Source organism: Ambystoma mexicanum, chromosome 4q (assembly GCF_040938575.1).
Source record: "Ambystoma mexicanum isolate Mex_15411 chromosome 4q, UKY_AmexF1_1, whole genome shotgun sequence".
Classification (NCBI taxonomy): domain Eukaryota; kingdom Metazoa; phylum Chordata; class Amphibia; order Caudata; family Ambystomatidae; genus Ambystoma; species Ambystoma mexicanum.
Window position 1 is genome coordinate 59454702 of NC_090928.1, and position 17479 is coordinate 59472180.

Below are 17479 nucleotides of genomic sequence, written 5' to 3' on the forward strand. Positions count from 1 at the left end.
CTTCTCAATGATGTTATTTGCACCACCATAGCCAGAGCTACTATTCTATCCCGCCTGGACTATGGTAATGCACTCTTACTAGGTGCAAGTAAACAATGCATGACAAAATACCAACTTATTCAAACAATGCGGTCAGAATAATCAAGCAAAAAGCAAGATTACACCATATCAGCAGTGCTAGAAGGGAGCTAGATTGGCTGAGGGTTGAAGACCGTGTTTTGTTGAAATCTCTGTTACTTACACATAAGTGCCTGTACGGAAAATCCCCGGTCTGCCTTAAATTTAAATTAGTCAGCTACACGCCGGTCCGTTCATTGAGATCAGAGGCTCAAGGGCTCATTGTAGTTAGCCCACACAAGAAAGCTAATGGCGTAGGTGGAGCATTTCCCAACCGGGCAGCCGCTAGCTGGAAAAAACGTCCTCTGAATTTGAGATTGGAACCCAATCACCTAATTTTCAGAAAGACATTGAAAACGTTCTTGTTCAAATGAAAATTGGCTACCCTAGTTAAGTGACATCCCCCTTTTTGTCTTGGCTTGCCAAGTGTCCTGTCTCATTGTCGTGTTCTCTGTCGTAAGTACCTGTCTTTTTGTGGCGCCCCGATGCCTGCAGGCTTTCGGCACCCTAACAAATAAATAAATAAAAGGTAGAGCAGAGGAGCACACTCTGAGCGAGGCAAAGCACATGAAGAAACAGCAGTTTCGAGACTGCTGCTGAACGAGAGAAGAAAGACGACAAAACAGAAGGGGAGCGCAAGGAGGGAAGTTCCCTTGACCTTTTCAACAAGGAACCGTTACTTTCCAGAGACCTCAAGAATTGAAAGTATAAGACCAGGAAACCAGGCTAAAGTATCCTACATTGTGTGTCGGAGATACCCGTGGCCCTCCCACATCAATAATCAAGGCGAGGAGAAGCACCAGCTGCTGTTGTACTGTCTTTGGCTCCAAGAACAAAGCAGAGTCACTGAAATCAACACAGCCGGTGAATTGGGAAGACCGATACAAGACCGGTCTGTGTTGAAGCCAAGGATGGAAGCAGCAACATTGTATGGTGAGTGCTGAAAGGAACACTGTTAAAACACATGTGATAAGAGGCGCAAGTAGCTTGATACAATACCTTTGACAGAGTGGTCCGGCACTGCGTGGGTGCTCAATCGAAGGTCTCTGTAAGATATCCAGCTGAGAAGTGGCATAAGTGAGAGTGAGAAAAAGATTATATCAAGAAGAGAACGAGTAATTGTGAATCTAAGGGGTCCCGCAACGGGTCAAGAAAAATCCCGCGCACAGTGGAAAGTCTTTGATTTTAATGAAGAAGAAAGTTTGGAGAAGTAGATAAATTTGGTCCTATGTGGGTGTGAGCCCGGCGGAGGGAGGCCTGGGGTGAACCGTAATTCAGGCCCTCTGAAATAAGAGACTGTGAATGGCAAAGAGACTTTGGCACAGAAGGTGCTGATGATGAGGTTTTGAACTGCAGAGTGTGCTAAGTTCGAGTGTGCGACCTTCTCCTGTGCTGAAAACATTGGGAAGGGAAGCCAACGGCTTGAATATCCTGACATATCATTTCTTGAGCACTTTTCTTTTGCATAACATTGTTTCCCACACTATTTGTATTTAGCAGTTAGGATTGGCAATAGGTTTATTAGTATAGGCCCTTTATTTTGACAGACTCAACTTGGACTCCATTATTATTATTTGATGGTCGTAGTTTGCTCCCATCTTTAGATTTAGGATTAGATAGGTGTTTTGCAAACCTAATTGAAATTAAATAAACACCCTTGATCTGTTGGTTGTCTCCACGACCACCAGTCTGTCTTCAGAGTGGGCAGAGGCACGGAAACTGCACTCCTGAACACCCGTGAAGACTTGCACTCTAATCTTGATTTGAACTCTCCTTCTGTTCTCATCCTTCTTGACCTTTCCTCTGCCTTTGATACAGTCAATCATGCCACCCTTATAAATTGGCTATGTGTTACCCTTGGCATCACAACCCTGGCCCTGGATTGGTTGAACTCCTTCCTGTTTGACCAACCCTCCCAGGTTCAACTGTGCCCTTTTCCCTCCCCCATCTCACTCTCCACCTGCAGTGTCCCTCAGGGCTCTATCCTCTCACTTTGGATTTTCAACATCTACTAGGCCCCTCTAGCCCACTTGATCTCCTCCTTCTATTCTTACTTCCAGTGTTATGTGGATGACACTTAGCTCTCCACCAAGCTTCCCTCCTGTGCCTTTTCCTCTTCCTCTCTCATTCCTGACTGCCTCTCTGCTATTCAGGCATGGTGCACTGCTAACAATCTCTCTCCCTCCTTCCCTCTGACTCTCTGGCCGCCTTCGATGGGCCCCCTCCCTTAACCCTCCTGTGAGGCAAAAAACCTTGGTGCCATTTTTGACTTCTCTCTTTCCCCCTCTCCTCACATCATGGACCTTGCCAAGAATTCCCACATTCAGCTGCACCTCCTCAGAGACATTCTCACTTTCCTCACTTTCCCCCAGAAACTCAATGACTCCAGAGCTCTGGCCCTCTCCAGGCTGGACTAATGCAACAGCCTCTTCCTCAATCTGTCTTTATCCTCCCTTTTCCCCCTTCAATTAATCCGGAATAGGACTGCAAGACCTATCCTTGGCCTCAAGCCCAGGGACCGCATATCTCCAGCCCTAAAATCTCTCCACTGGCTCCAGATTGCTGAGAGGATCAAGTTCAAGACCCTCTGCATCATCCATAAGGCTTTCTGGGGCCTGGGACCCCACTACATCCAACGTTCCCTCCAAAAATACCTTCCTGCTAGAGCCCTTTGGTCTTCTTTCTCCAACTCTCTGCAGATTAGACGTTTTTCCAAGCAGATTTTGGGTGGGTAGATCTCTCTCTCTGCGCATGTGCCTCCATATGGAATTGTCTCCCTGTCCCTCTCAGACTTGAGAAGCTTCTGGAACCAAAGGAGATCCAGCTCAAGACTTTCCTTTTCTCTTCCTCCTTCCCTCTCCCACTCCTCTGCTAATGTCACTGTCTGCCTCTTGACTGGTTGCCTGCTTCCTTCAGATTCTTACAGGGCACCAGACCCTCCTCGCCAAGTCTACTCCTACACTTGCTCTCCCCTGATCCCCCTCTCAACTTGCACTTGCCTTTCCGGGCCCCCTCCCCCTGCACTAGCCTGGTTGGGCCAGCACCCCTTGAGCCCTTCCAGCCCCATACCTCACACTCAGCACATGGACCTTCCTTCCCTTGCACACTCTGCATTCCCCTGGTTCCGTCCACCTGCCACCCTGGCACTCGCTTATCTCACAAGCCCTTGTGCCCTGACCAGCACTTCCCCTCTCCCACGCACTTCTTGCTACTGCACTTGTATGATCCGAATGTCACAAGGCCTAATAGGATCGTTTTTGTTTTCGTCATCCCCGTTCCTCCCCTCTTGTCTTGCTGCGCCTTAAAACACATTGTGTATAGGCACATTATAAATACCCAATAAATAGAATAAAATTAAATAAATAAATAGTAAATAAATCAAAACAGACCTTCTAGAGTCTCGATTTTGTTACTTCATTTAAATGGTTTCACTTCTGCTAGCACTCAAATTTAATTCCCCACATTCAAGCCCATTTTTCTCGTGGTTTGCAAAACTATACCATAACAAAGATATATAGAGGAAATCATGTTTAAATTGGAGATGTGACACTTGTATCTGTATGATAGCTTCCAACTAGTTATGTTATTTCACATACCCATCAATGGTGTGCTTCGAAGTCACTCTCAATGTTAATGATTATTGCCGTTACCTCCACTGATGCGGGTTGTGGAGACAATAATACTTTTAACAAGAAAAGAAAATAGCAAACTCATAATTTGCATCATCAATATTCTCATGCATTCACGATTGCTTGCGTCTGCTTAAAATGCTCTGTTATAGCCATAGTTGGCTCATAAGAAGGCATGGCTTGTCATGAACAAACTGGGTGTGTTGATGCTGATCCATCTCTGTAAGTACACATCCCATTGCGTGTTTAAGGGAAAGGACTTTTTTTAAACGCACATGCTCAATGAGCATAAGCATTAACTCACATCTGTATTGGTCATAACAATTTAAACAAGCTTGGTTCATGCTAAGAGCGACCTGTCATTGAGCAACTTGGCACTGTGAGAAACCTGGGGGTATTCGCCCAGTAAGACCTTGGGAATCCCTTATTCAGGTGACAGGACATGGCTATAGCTGTTGGATCCAGTTCCTGGGGTTGGGCCAGTGGTGGAGGATACCCTGGGTAGGGGAACACCGGGTTATACTGGGGGGGAAAACCCCAGGTGAGACGCAGTAGCATCACAGAAAGGATGGTGAGGGAAATTAAGACTCTCAAGCTTAAGCTATTCCCGCTCATCATCCCTTCCACCCATTGAATCTTCCTTACCCAAAGGTAAAGCCAACAATCCCTTCACATCTAATAAACTTATTAAGAGGCCCAACTCCCAGATTCCCGCTTTTCCTGGTTCTTATCTGGCTACTCCCTAACATTCTTTTCCATGTTCCTCTAGTTATTTTGCCCCGAACACCCAATCTACTAGGACAGAACACTATGATTCCCACAATCCCCTTTGTTCATTTCACGATGGCAACTATTCCCGTTTACCCTGCAAACCCTACCAATCCCGTCCCTCTGATTATCATTGTTCGAACTCTCACAAACCCTTCTGTGTATGTCAAAAATCCTACAAAGCCTACCCTCCCGAGATCACTACCAACCCTAATCCTAGGGTGATAATTCCACATATCACCGCTTTCCCTTCCGACCCTGTAGGATATCTGGAAACTCTAGCACCTGCTTTATCCAACACTCCAACCTCTTCCTTTTCTGACACAAGATAACAGACTTGAATTAGAACCATTTACTTGACATATCCCAACCCCAGCGTCGGGCAAAGTCAGGCAACTGACCTGAACCACACACACCTGACGGCCTTTCCCTTTCCCCAAAGGGATAAAAGGTGCAGCGGGAGAGCGCAGTACGAGCAAAGGCGAGTACGGCAGACAGTACGACGAGATGGCTAATCAGTTGTGGCAGTTCAAGAGAAGGAGAAAGGCGGCGGGAATCGCATTGGTGGCGAGCAGAGAAGTGACCTTGCCCCTTTCATCCCAGGCCCACGGAACCTTCGTGGAAGAGAGCCTAAAACCACGAACAATAGCACAAGTGTCTTGTAACAGATGTCAACGGTACACGGGGCAACCTTATGCAGAGGAAATCTCCTGTGCCTGTGGTAACGTCCTTGGCCCCAGGAAAGCAAAAAGCAAAACGGTTCATCACAGCTGGTGAGTCGAGGGGAGAATCGATAAGAAACAGGCTGTGTTGAATGAGAAGCACAAAGTGGCAACTATGAACCAAGTTTAAAGGACTGTGTAAAGAACTTTAAAAGTGTTAAAGGGAGACCAACTGCATAGGGAAAACCAGCACTGATTGAGTGTCAATTCAAGAGACTCTGGTCGATCCCCATCTGAGCAAACAAATGGTACCAGAAGGCCATAGGAGAATCACTGAAAGAGGTCAAAGTGGTCATACAGGAGGTCTAGTAAAATCCCTGTACAATTGAAAGATTTTAAACTACAAACTGTGTAGAAGCAGAAGGCGAAAGTAAAGTGGGGTCAGTGCCCAGAAGAGGGGGAAGCAGGGGTGAGCCACTATCACACTGATCAAGAGCCACAGTGAACACAGTGAAGGGAGTCTAAGGATCGAGTGGGGTCGGAGGCCGGCAGAGGGGGATCCAAGGGTGAAAAGTTGCCACCCTGAGATTGATAAAAGTGATAGCAAAAGCTAAGAAAGGGCAGGAGTGAACTCGAAAGAGGGATGCCAGAGGTGAAGCTATCATCCAAGCACTAGCAATAAAGAGGGGTCTGTGCCTAGCAGAGGGAGATCCAGGGGTGAAGTCATAAACCGAGTACCCCTAGTCAAGAGGGGTACGAGCCCGACTGAGGGAGATCCAAGTGTGAAGCTATGATCCGAACTTGAAGTAAGGCAAGAACTGACAAGTAAATTGAGGAATACGATGCATGAAGGGTCAGCGCCCAGAAGAGGGGGACCCACGGGTGAAGCTATCAACCTACGTGAAACAGTAGGAAGCAATTGAGAAAGGTCAGCACCCAGAACAGGGGGACCCAGGGGTGAAACCATCACCCAGTGAACATTGGAAACAAAATTTAATTTGTTAAAGTAACTTTATGTTGGAACCAGCGAGGCCCTCAAAAGCGAGAAAACATAGCTATCTGGGGTCTTGATATCATTTAAGAACTTTTCAGGGATTTGCACCCTGAAGAGGGGAATCCCGGGGTGAAAGTCATCACCACAAATCCATGGAAAAAAGACTGTGTATTTGTTTAGTTAGTTGAATAAGTCAGGTCCTCGAAGGCTTGAGACTTTCAAGAAAGTGAGATTTAGCGTTCGACGGTCCTGAGAGCTGCCATTAGAACTGTTGCCTCGTGCTAGAGACGCCCGGGACTGTGCTGTACTCCAAGCTCTCATCTTACCCTGTGTCCAAAATGTGGAGAAGGGAGACACAGGCTTCCACATCCTGACATATTATTTGAGAACACTTCTTTCTTTTCCTGAGAATTATCCCATACCCATTTTTGTATTTGTTGTGAGGTTTGGCAATAGGTTTCTTTGTATAGTTCTGTAGGGACACTAAGAGCAATGAAGTTCTGAGGTCACAAATAAGTCGTGGTAAGGGGTTCATGTCGAAAATACAAACATCAGAAATGGCCAGCGCGTGCACCAAATGGAAATGCACATTCTTGCAATGAGCACTTGTTTTAAAATGCTAAGAGTTCAGGGTAACATTTAATCTGTCTGGTTTGCACTATGAATATAAATACTAACATGAGCTAATCAATTAACAACCCCTTCCCAATAACCTGTAACCTGCCATTAACAAATTAGTGCAAAATGGACTCAGATGTGATGAACTGAATATGAGTGTTTTTCTGCAATGGAATTAAAACGTGCAAATATGTTTTACTGGTTGTGTGATTTCATTCAGCATGGCACAAACTGCGAGGTTGAAATATGCACTGTTGAAGAGCACCATTGTATGCGCATGAAGCATTTGTTGCAGATATGTTTGCAAAACTATTGTGTTGAGGGGAAAAGTACTGAGGCAGCTCGGATGATGTGGGCATGTTCAGGAAGAGAAGCAGTTCCTGTTGAGTGACAGAGATAGATTTTAAAAGGAAGCGAGACAGGGGGTGTGGGTCAGACTGGCAGAGTAAAGCCTCAGAAACTTCCTGGGAGACTGCAGGAGACGGGCGGTAGACTGGGAAGCAGTTATCCTGGCATGCAAGTTGTGTCCTTCTTGTGTGCTGCTCGTGTGTGCGGAGGTCGCGATACCTCTTATTGCTGCCAAGAGGGGTTTTCCAGATATAACAGGGCAGGAACCTCACCATAATTCAAGGTGAATATAAACCAGTCAATAAGTGAGGGCCATGCCTGAATGGATGCATTTTCATAGGGGGGACTCATTTTATGTGTAATGTTTCAATGTCAAAGTAAATGCAGTTCTGAAATTACAAGTTTTTTTTACTAAGTGTAACTACTGCCAAGTCCTGTAATTCAAGGTCGGGTTGTTGAACTGATTACAGTTCATTCTATTATTGAGTTGTGCCTTTTGAAGTTGTTTTTTTTTCTCTCCACATTCGCACTGACACATGTGTTCCATGTATAAGTGTTGCAGTGCATAATTGGTAAGGGTATCTGTCACGATAAAGACACATTACAAAAATCACTTTGTGTTCTGATAAATTTAATGGCATTTGGGTCATTGTATTTAATCTGAACATACAGGCAAGTGCGTGTTGGTAAATGCTTTCATGAGAATGATCTATTGTGGGCTCTGTAGTTAGAAAGTGAGCGGGTTTGCAGTATTTAATTTTGCATGTTTACAGCATGAACAGATCTGCCATCAAGGCATATTTTCAGCATCGTAGATAAAATGCTGAGGAAAGACAGTGTTACTGTCAAAATATTAGTGTAACAAGTCTGGTAACTTTTACTTTGGGAAACCCAGGGATGAAATACAGGCATTAGGATACATTCGGAGGGGAGCATTACCACTCTAGATAGGGAAGACACCAATGCGTTTCCACGAAATATACTACCATTTTGTCACAACAACAAAATACCACAAGATTAGGTTATCTCCTCAGACAATGGGCCTCATCATGACTCCTGTGGTAGCTGTGCCGGTAAAACCACCACTGCTGACACCAGAGTCTGTTTTTTTCTGGTGCCCGGGAATGGGCAATTACGGGGGCATTACAGCCCCGGCGGATTCAGTAATTGCCCATTCGCGGGCGCTGGAAAATATTACTACCCATTTCCATTTCAGTCCCATTGGACTCAATGGGAATGGGGTGGTCGGATGCACCGGCACCATTCGTGCATCCGACATGGTCTGCTCATGGGTGGCGTTCCTCCCGCCAGGTCAGACCTGGCGGACGAAAAGGCACCCGCTCGCAGACCTCGTAGTTTGCCGGTGTGGTAACAACAGTACCGGCAAGCTTACCAGTACCATTGTTACTGGACCGGCAAACTTATAATGAGGCCCAATATCTCTAACAGTCCCCTTTATTTGACACGACGTCACTAGGATTGCCTTATTTTTCATTTGATGGTCGAAGCTTGCTCCCATCTTAGATTTAGGTTTAGATTAGGTGTTTTTCCAACCTGCAGACAGAATTAATTGTTCAATAAACACCCTTGAACTGTGATCACTTATGTCTGTCTTACTTGTTGTCACCATTAGTTTCTCACAGCACATAGTACTGAACAAGAACTGTCCACTTTAAGGTTTGTATTCATGAGTAATATCTTACTAACCCAAAAATTACATTGTGTTATCAAAAAAGGGGGGTTGTTAATCATACCGACTTCAAGAATATGTTCATTGATAATACTTGTCATAAAGAATATTGTATGGGGCGAATGAAATGGCCAGTATGAAAGAGCATGATAAGTCCATCATGAATCACAATTTTAAAATCAGTATGATTAATAGCCCCTCTGGATGGTGTAATGTTAAGCATGAGCCATTAGGAATGCAATGATGCGTATAAGCCTTAATGTTCGTGCAGCATTAATGCACCAAATCTGTTCACAATAAGTCTTTTCTTGGTATGAACATCCCTGTAGAAGAACAGCCTCTCCCCTGCTCTTTGGTAAATGGACAGGTCACTATGTAATTTAAGGGCAGTGTCCTGCCCCCTGGTCCAATAGTGCAAATATGAGAAGAATTGTGCACTCAGACAACTGTATTATCTATACCCTAAACAGAGACAGTGAGGACAAACAAGATGTGGACCAAGGATGATAGAAGTGATGTCATTTCACCTATGACATCATATAGTTGCATAAGAGACAGGGTAAAATGCATTTATTATATAATAGCGCAAACATTAGGCCACACTGTGTTTCAATATGAAGGAGGTTATTCACATTCAATAGACATTAAACATTAGAAAACTGATAGTGCTCAAATATATGCAGGAAAGTAGTTCCCTGACAACAGAAATATGGCTACAGCAGACATCCATTACCTTTAAATGGGCTCCACAGTTTGCCTTCCAAATGAATAAAGGCTTTAAGTCTGATAGGAGTTTATGAGGGTTTAAAATTGCAGGAAGGACAGAAAATGTGCTGTGCGCAGATAAGGGAGTATGTTGGGTAGAAACCCAAGGTACAGTGAGATGGCAGAAACAAATAGCAGAATAATTGATTTTCAGTGGTGTGACTCATAAAACGAAATTGGCATACAGGCAGGAAAAGATATGGTAGAGAAATTGACCAATGAAAAATTAGACAGTCTATTTCTCTTTTGAACGCAGTGTGCTAGAAAGTCTGAAGAAGTTATTTCTTGAAACTTGTTTTTATCTAGCTTAAAAGTTGCAACATATGTCGATGTTTCAGAAAACGTGGAAAAGCACCTAGTTATGGAAATTTGCATAGGAAATCATGTGTTTCCGGAAGTGTTTATGTCCAATAGAAATCAAGTGATATTTGAACTTTAAGTAAAATGGCCAATTAAAACGTACTAAAAAATAAGGTTCATATTAGCATCATTTATCGTGCAATTTGTTGCTATTGTATAAAACCCATGATGTGTGCAGTACAAAGTTGAGATGTTCCTTTTTCAACTGTAAGCAGTGATTAAATAAATGTATTCTCAGGTGGCTGCCCAGAGATGTCGCTTCTTTGCACAAGAGTATATATATAGTGCTAGGGATGGCTGACTGCAGAGAATTATGGCTGAGAATTAATCCCTTTTCATCCCTGTGTTAATTTTGTATGGCTAACTCAGATGTGAGCGAATGTTCATGTAGTTATCGATCCATTTTCTAAAAATATTTTTCGGGGAATGACAGATTTTCAGTATGAAATATTATGACAAGTATTATCAATGAACATATTCTGGAAGTCAGTATGATTAACACTCCCACCCCCTTTTTTGATGACACAATGTTATTTTTAGGTTATTAGGACATTACTCATTAATACAAACCTTAAAGTGGACTGTTCTTGTTCAGTACTATGTGCCAAGTTGGTCAATGACAGGTCTCTCTTAGCATGAACCAAGCTTGTTTAAATTGTTCTGTCCAATACAGATATGAGTTAACGCTCAGGTTAGTGAGCGCATGCATTTATTTAAAAAAGTCCTTTACCTTAAACACGCAATGGGTTGTATACTCACAGCATCAACACACCCATTTGGTTCATGACAAGCCGTGTCTTCTCATGAACCAACTATGGGTATACCAGAGTATTACAAGCAGACGCAAGCAATCGTGAATGCCTTCTTTAGATATGGAAATGATATATGACGTTGACCTTAAAAAGGTCAAAGTCAAAATAAATAAAAAAGCAAAAACAATATGGTGCCCATTCTGGTTCACTCGCGGGAAGCCACCGAATGCCCAACAGGGTGCAGGGATTAACAACCTCTGCACTAGTAAGTTTTAACTTTTAATATTTGGTGGACCTAAATTTGGCAGACAAATCATTATGTAAGCAAGAGAATATTGATGATGCAAATTATGAGTTTTCCGTTTTTTTTTAGCTTGTTGAAGGTAACATTATCTCCACAACCCGCATCAGTGGAGGCAACTGCAATAATCATTAACATTGAGAGTGACTTTTGAAGCACAACATTTATGGGTATGTTAAATAACATAACTAGTTGGAAGCTACCATACAGATACAAGTGTTACATGCCCAATTTGAACATGATTGCCTCTATATTTTTTTGTTATGGTATAGTTTTACAAACCAGGAGAAAAATGCCCATAGATGTGGAGAATCAAATTCGAGTGCTAGCAGAGGTGAAACCATTTGAGTGAAGTAGCTAATATGAGACTCTAGAAGGTCTGTTTTGATTTATTTACTATTTGGGAAGAGAGCTTGAGTATTAAGGTGAAGGTTGGTGGTGCACACTTCTTCAATCGAAGGGCAAGGACACAGTGGCATGTCTAATGGTCCAATATGGACAAATCTTTATAGGAGCACTTTTCACTCCTGATCTTCACTTTGCACAGTTGCAGGAATCTATACGTGGCGAATTTCAATGGGGTATTCTGCCATAGAGACCACATTTCTTTGACCTGCTCTGCATGCATTCAGTATTTCTTTAAAAAGGTCTCTTGTTTTAGAATCTGTTTTTTCCAACTTGCAAAATTTAAATTAACCTTGATTTCCTTTGTGTCTTGACTGTTGTCTGTCTCTTTCTCCACTCCCCCTATCCTCACCTGCTGCTTTTCGAAATATTAAACCTGCATATAAGACAAAGTACCATTTGATTTGTAAAATTTCAAGCCCTGGGGTCAGTTCCAAATCACTGTTTAGGAGGCGTCAAGTTTTCAATAAAGACTGTTTAACAAAAGGGGAAGTGGCACTTTATTGGACATAAAGGTTTTATGAAGTAACTTCCTGTGATGCCATCAGGGTTAAAGAGCATGTGCGATAATTGCTGCCACAACTACCATTTTTGTAAAATGGCGTGGCCCGGAAAAGGGATATTTACAGACATGCTAAATTTATTTTAGTAAGCAGGTAAATTGTTGTCCTTTAAAAGTACAATAATAAGAAAAGAATAAACCAGTGAAGAACATTAACTATTTGGTTGAAAAATAAGATGACTGAAAAATCAAGCATACGTTAATTTTTTAAGGGAGGAAATGTTGGTGTGCTGCAGGTTTGTTTATAGGTTTTGCCTCATAGAAGTTCGTTCAGTGACAACTAGTGGAGCAAAACCTTTGGTAGACATAGTGGTATATGGTAAAGATGCAGGACTACACACCCATTTTAGTGATGTGTTATTGTTCATTCCATGTGTATGTTCCTGACAATATAATTGTCAGGGAGTATAGTTCAGGGGCCAAGCACTGGCTTTCAAAGCAAGTTGGCAGTGGAGCAACACAGGTTCGATCCTGGGTCCATGATTAGAAACCTCTAGGTATTAAGCGCATTATAAATAACCAATTTAGCTTACAATTATAAAAATTATAATTAGCAAAAAGGTGAACATTCTGTGTGTGCCTTTGCTGGCGATCTAATGAAAAGAGCCCCTGATGTCTAGGCTTGACAGACCCGTACTTGTTTTATCTCTCCTTTTTTGTTTGAAGTGTGCACTCATTTTGTGTCAGTTACTTTAACGATTGTTATCACTTGAAATGGTGCAAAATGTATTGCTGTCCTTTCGCCATGGCATGAGGTTTATTGAGGCATTTAAGGGTCAAATGATGACAGCCAAAACATGTTGGTTTTGTCAATGCTTAAGATACTTTATAAAATAGAGGTCAGCTGACTTGTTGGTAAAGTACCTCAAGACAAAGCTTCTTCTGAGTTGGACGTATGATCTAAGCAAAGGTCTAATGTTCTTTCACAAGCATGATGCTGGCACTGAACTGCATGCGTGGTGCATGACGCGAAATCATCAAGTGCAAATCATTTCTGAGTAGGGTAATCAATTTGCGGAAGTCCATTAACATGTGTATTTATAAGAAATGACTAAACCAAATCCTAACCTAAAACGTTCAGTGGGTGGTGCCATATCGGGAGTGTACTCACTTGTTTGAAGGTATATTTAATGGACAGGCGCAGGGCTGGCAATCCTCAGCAGTCTGCTTCCTTGGATCTCCATAGAAACCAGGAAGACATCTGTCGCAGTAGGGACCATATGTGTGATGCCTGCAGTCCTATGGAGGGAAAGAACAGTGAAGCATAGATATCACTTATAGAGTTCAAGGAGGCGCAGAAAAATCTCTCTGGAAACACAACTCGGAAAACGAGGCTTTGGGGCAATTTTCTGAAGCGTGAGCTATGAAACCCACAAATGCCAGCATCCAACCATATTACTGTCAAAAGCACATACTTAAGGTAAAGAAGTAAGAATGTCACATATGTGTTTTAACAGTGCCACTAACAGAGCCAAAATCGCATTCCTGATCAGTACGGTTCTTGTAACTGTCACAATAATGCCACGTGGCAAAGGGATATGCCTGCAAGCTTTATCATACCATATTACTCCGCATAGCAGCAAGTGCGCTATATAAAACTGCACATCCTAATGAATACACATCTATACATATACAAACATAAATATCTTCCAGGATTTAAGTACTCCAGATAGGTTCTTCACGCAGAATGCATGTGCCTCTATTCTTTTACCATGTGCTGGTACAACCCTAAACGCCATCTCACTGCACATGTACATGGTGGGGCAATTGTATAGCGGGACATAACCTGAACAGGAGAGGGCCCACCAACCCTCACTGAAATGCAATGGTTAGCAGAAGAGCCATTCCAGATCTGATGACATCACAGGAAGTCATATCACATGACCATTGACCCTTGTGACATTACAGGAAGCAATGGCAAATTATAGTTGGCTCCAATAACATTACAGAAATATGATCACAGATGTTAAAACCTCTACAATATGTGTATGATTAAAATAATAAAGAATTGCTAATAAAGCAAACAAAAGGTTAGGAGCATGCCATGGGGACAGTGATGCTATTCACAAACATACTTTACGATGAATGGTGGTGTACTTGACTGTGTGCCTCTGTGGCAAATGTTACATAGGGATGACAACTTGCCTCATAAAGACATGCTTTACTGAACATTGAAGTTGCATCTGAACTAGATCGCCTATGGGGAGGATTTTCTTAGGAGGATAGCTGAGGGGCAACTTGCTCACCTTGGAAGCAAGACAAAGCAGAGCAACACAGGTTCAATCCCTTGGTCCGCGCTTAGAAACCTCTGGGTATTAAGCGCGTTATAAATAACCTATCATATCATATCATATCATGGACCCAATGGTGACACACTAGAAACCATGGGACAGGATAAAAACAGCTGGAGCTGAACATTGCTTGATGAGATGAGTTTCAGAAGGGACAATAGTTGGGAACAGAGACTTTGCGAAATAGAAGAAAGACTGATTTACCAAACCATAAGCCATCTCTAGGGCCTGAATGAGGAAGATGAATGGCAGGTGTGAATACCCATACCTAACTCTAAATGTGCTGCCCTCACTCACACATAAGCACTGTCAGGTGTTGAGGTGGTACCCTGTATACATTATTGTAATAAGTGATGATCATGAGCAAAATCAGCCCATATGACAAGAGAAAAGAAAAACATAATTAAAATACTATGTATTTAAATAATGTGTTTTACTTTATTATTGCTAATGTTAATAATATGCATGATGGCTAGAGGACATCTTCGTGAAAACAGAGTCTGCACATCAAAAACATTTTTCAAACATTTGAGAACATGGCTTCATCTTAAGATGGCTAGCACTTTTATTGACACTGAGAAATGAATATCTTGAGAGCTAGACTTCATCTTAAAATGGGTGACAATTTCATTGACACAAAGAAAGGATTTCCTTGAAAACAAAACAAGACTTTACCGTAAGGTGGTGGACAGTTTCACTGACACTTAGAAAATACTCCTTTGAGAACAAGAATCCTTTGCAAGGATGCAGATATTTTCCTTGACACTAAGACATGACATCTTCCCCACAATCCTTTTGTAATGTACAAGAACATTACTTAATTCCAAGATGACTGACTATTTCATGGATACTGAGAAAGGACTCCTTTTCTGTGTCCACATGGTTAAAAAGAACAAGTAAGCAAACAGGATCATGTGGCAGATCAGCACAGAATAAGATACACACTCTGGCAGCTTGATGGAGGCTGCCTTATACGGTCTATAGCAATTAAGCATAGATAAGGCATCATATACAAGCAGGTATTGAGCAGGCTTTGAGGCACAACATCAAATGGGAATAAGCTTCTCTTTGGCTTTTTTCCAGTAAACAATTCTAACTTTAGTTACCTGATTAATTATACCTCTATAGGAGCCTACTTTGCTTGAATGCATGGATATGTGTTGCCTAAATATATGCTTTATTTTTACAGGCTATATGTGGACTTACTAATTAACATCTTGAATAAATACGGCTTCAGATCGTCGACACCTCCAAACCAAAGACATCCCAATACAGAGCTTTGGATGGAAGAGAGCACCATGGTCCCCTTAGTTACACCAGAAGGGGGTAACAGTTTTGTGTATACACCAAAGAGCACATATTTCGAATTGTGATGTGTGCTCCAGCAATCATTCAGGTATGTTAAGACCTGCTCATAGTTCATCCACCCCCAGTAAAACGCAGCTTTTAAAACATACACATTTTGTTTATATTCTTTTCTCCACCCGTGCCCCCCTTACGCAAAAAGGGCCAGAGAAGGAAATGGTATCCCCATTCTCAAAGTTAAATAATCTCACCTTGCAGTGAGATGTTTTGTTGAGAATTTCTGAGTATCCCCTGATATACCACCAACCAGAATATAACTAAAAATGCACTTGTCATTTTTAAGAGTCCCCTCATCCTCATGCCCCTGAAGAAAGTGCCAAGTGGTAGGACTGATACATGTCGGGGTAGATGCCCCTCAAAGAAGAAATTGAATAGTTGGACTTTCCTAAGGGAATATGAAATGTTTTAGCAATAATTGTAATACTTATTCATCATTGAGGGCGACTGAGTTGGCAACAGGTTGTTTTACTTTGTGTTATAATATGCACTGTGAACAAAGTATATGTTTTTAGTTCAGGCAAGATAGTGACAATGGAGATATTATATCTTAAAATTGTATAATTCGATGTCATTTCTATTATATAATAGCAAGTAAATCATTTTGTCAACTAAAATGTTTTCCAATACAAAATTCTTCGGATTCAAAGCATATATCTTGTTGAAAATGCAGGGGAACTCTGAGTAAGAAGGTTATGTGTCAAGTAAAGACATTAATACTGTACCAAGGAGAAAGAACTCTATTAGATAGGCCAAGTGGAATGCCTCCTTATCTGAGTACAGCACCTTATGGCCAGTTACTGCCATCGTGATCCAGTGAAAGCTCCACATGCCTGATGTTGCCATAATACTTACAGTAGAGACACACTTATCTAGGTGCCGCCATGGTATGTCAAGTGCAGCCTTCTGTACCCAGGTACTGCCATTTTATGACATTTATCGACTTGCATGGCAGTGATGGCCATTTCATGCAAGATGCATACTCACACTCCCAGGTGCTTCCAACACAAGCCAAGCAGAGTCTCAAATGCGTGTGCAGTTCCATGTTATGTCAGATACAACCTTGTATGCCGGGTATATTCCTCACCAGTAAGTAAAAGTCCCACATGTTTGGGTACTGCCATTGTATGCCAAGTGCATCCTTACATGCCTGCATGCTTCCATCTTATGTCAGATAAACGCATGTATTACTTATGTTCCTCATATGTAAGGTACAGCTTGCATGTCCAGGTGCTGCCTAAAATGCCGGAGTTCACTCATCTTATGCTAGATAAAGTCTTCCGCACCAGTTACAGTCATAATGTGTAAAGCACCGCCTCACTTGTACAGGTGCCGTGCCATGACAGGGAGTACTTTACAAAGTAAGGTAACACTCCATAATACTTGTTATGTCAAATGGAGCCGTTAACACCGAGGTACTACATTTTATGCAAGGTAAAGATTAATTTGTAAGTTATGGACATCCGATGAAAAATATAACTTCTCGTGATCTGGTGCGCTCATCATGTGCCACATACAGCCCCTTAAATGCCAACGTACTACAATTTTATGCCAGATAAAGCATTGCATTTGAGTTATACTCAAAGCTAAAGTACAGCTTAGCATGTCCAGGTAATTCCCTGCTATGCCAGATAAAGCATACTATGCCAGGCATGGTCAACATGTGTAAGGAACAGCCTCACATGTTCGGGTGTTGCTATGTGATGCCAAGTGCAGCCTAATTTGTCTATGTTCTTCAATCTTATGCCAATGACTCAGGTCTTGTACTGGCATCATGTTCAAGATACAAATTCACAAGCCAGTGTGCTGCTTCTCCCCCCTACCTTTTGGCTTCTATGTCCTTTCTATAGGATGT

The 17479-nt window shown here is 42.2% G+C and overlaps 1 protein-coding gene across 7 annotated transcripts in view; it reads right to left on the bottom strand.

The window, feature by feature from the left end:
• Positions 1-17479, bottom strand: part of LAMA2 (laminin subunit alpha 2) — a 3027572-nt gene that overhangs the window by 1407524 nt on the left and 1602569 nt on the right. For all 7 annotated transcript variants that reach the window (XM_069607473.1, XM_069607470.1, XM_069607476.1 and 4 more), the window contains one exon: positions 13083-13210. In XM_069607473.1, the coding sequence (XP_069463574.1) occupies positions 13083-13210 (128 nt within the window). The remainder of the gene's footprint in view (positions 1-13082; positions 13211-17479) is intronic.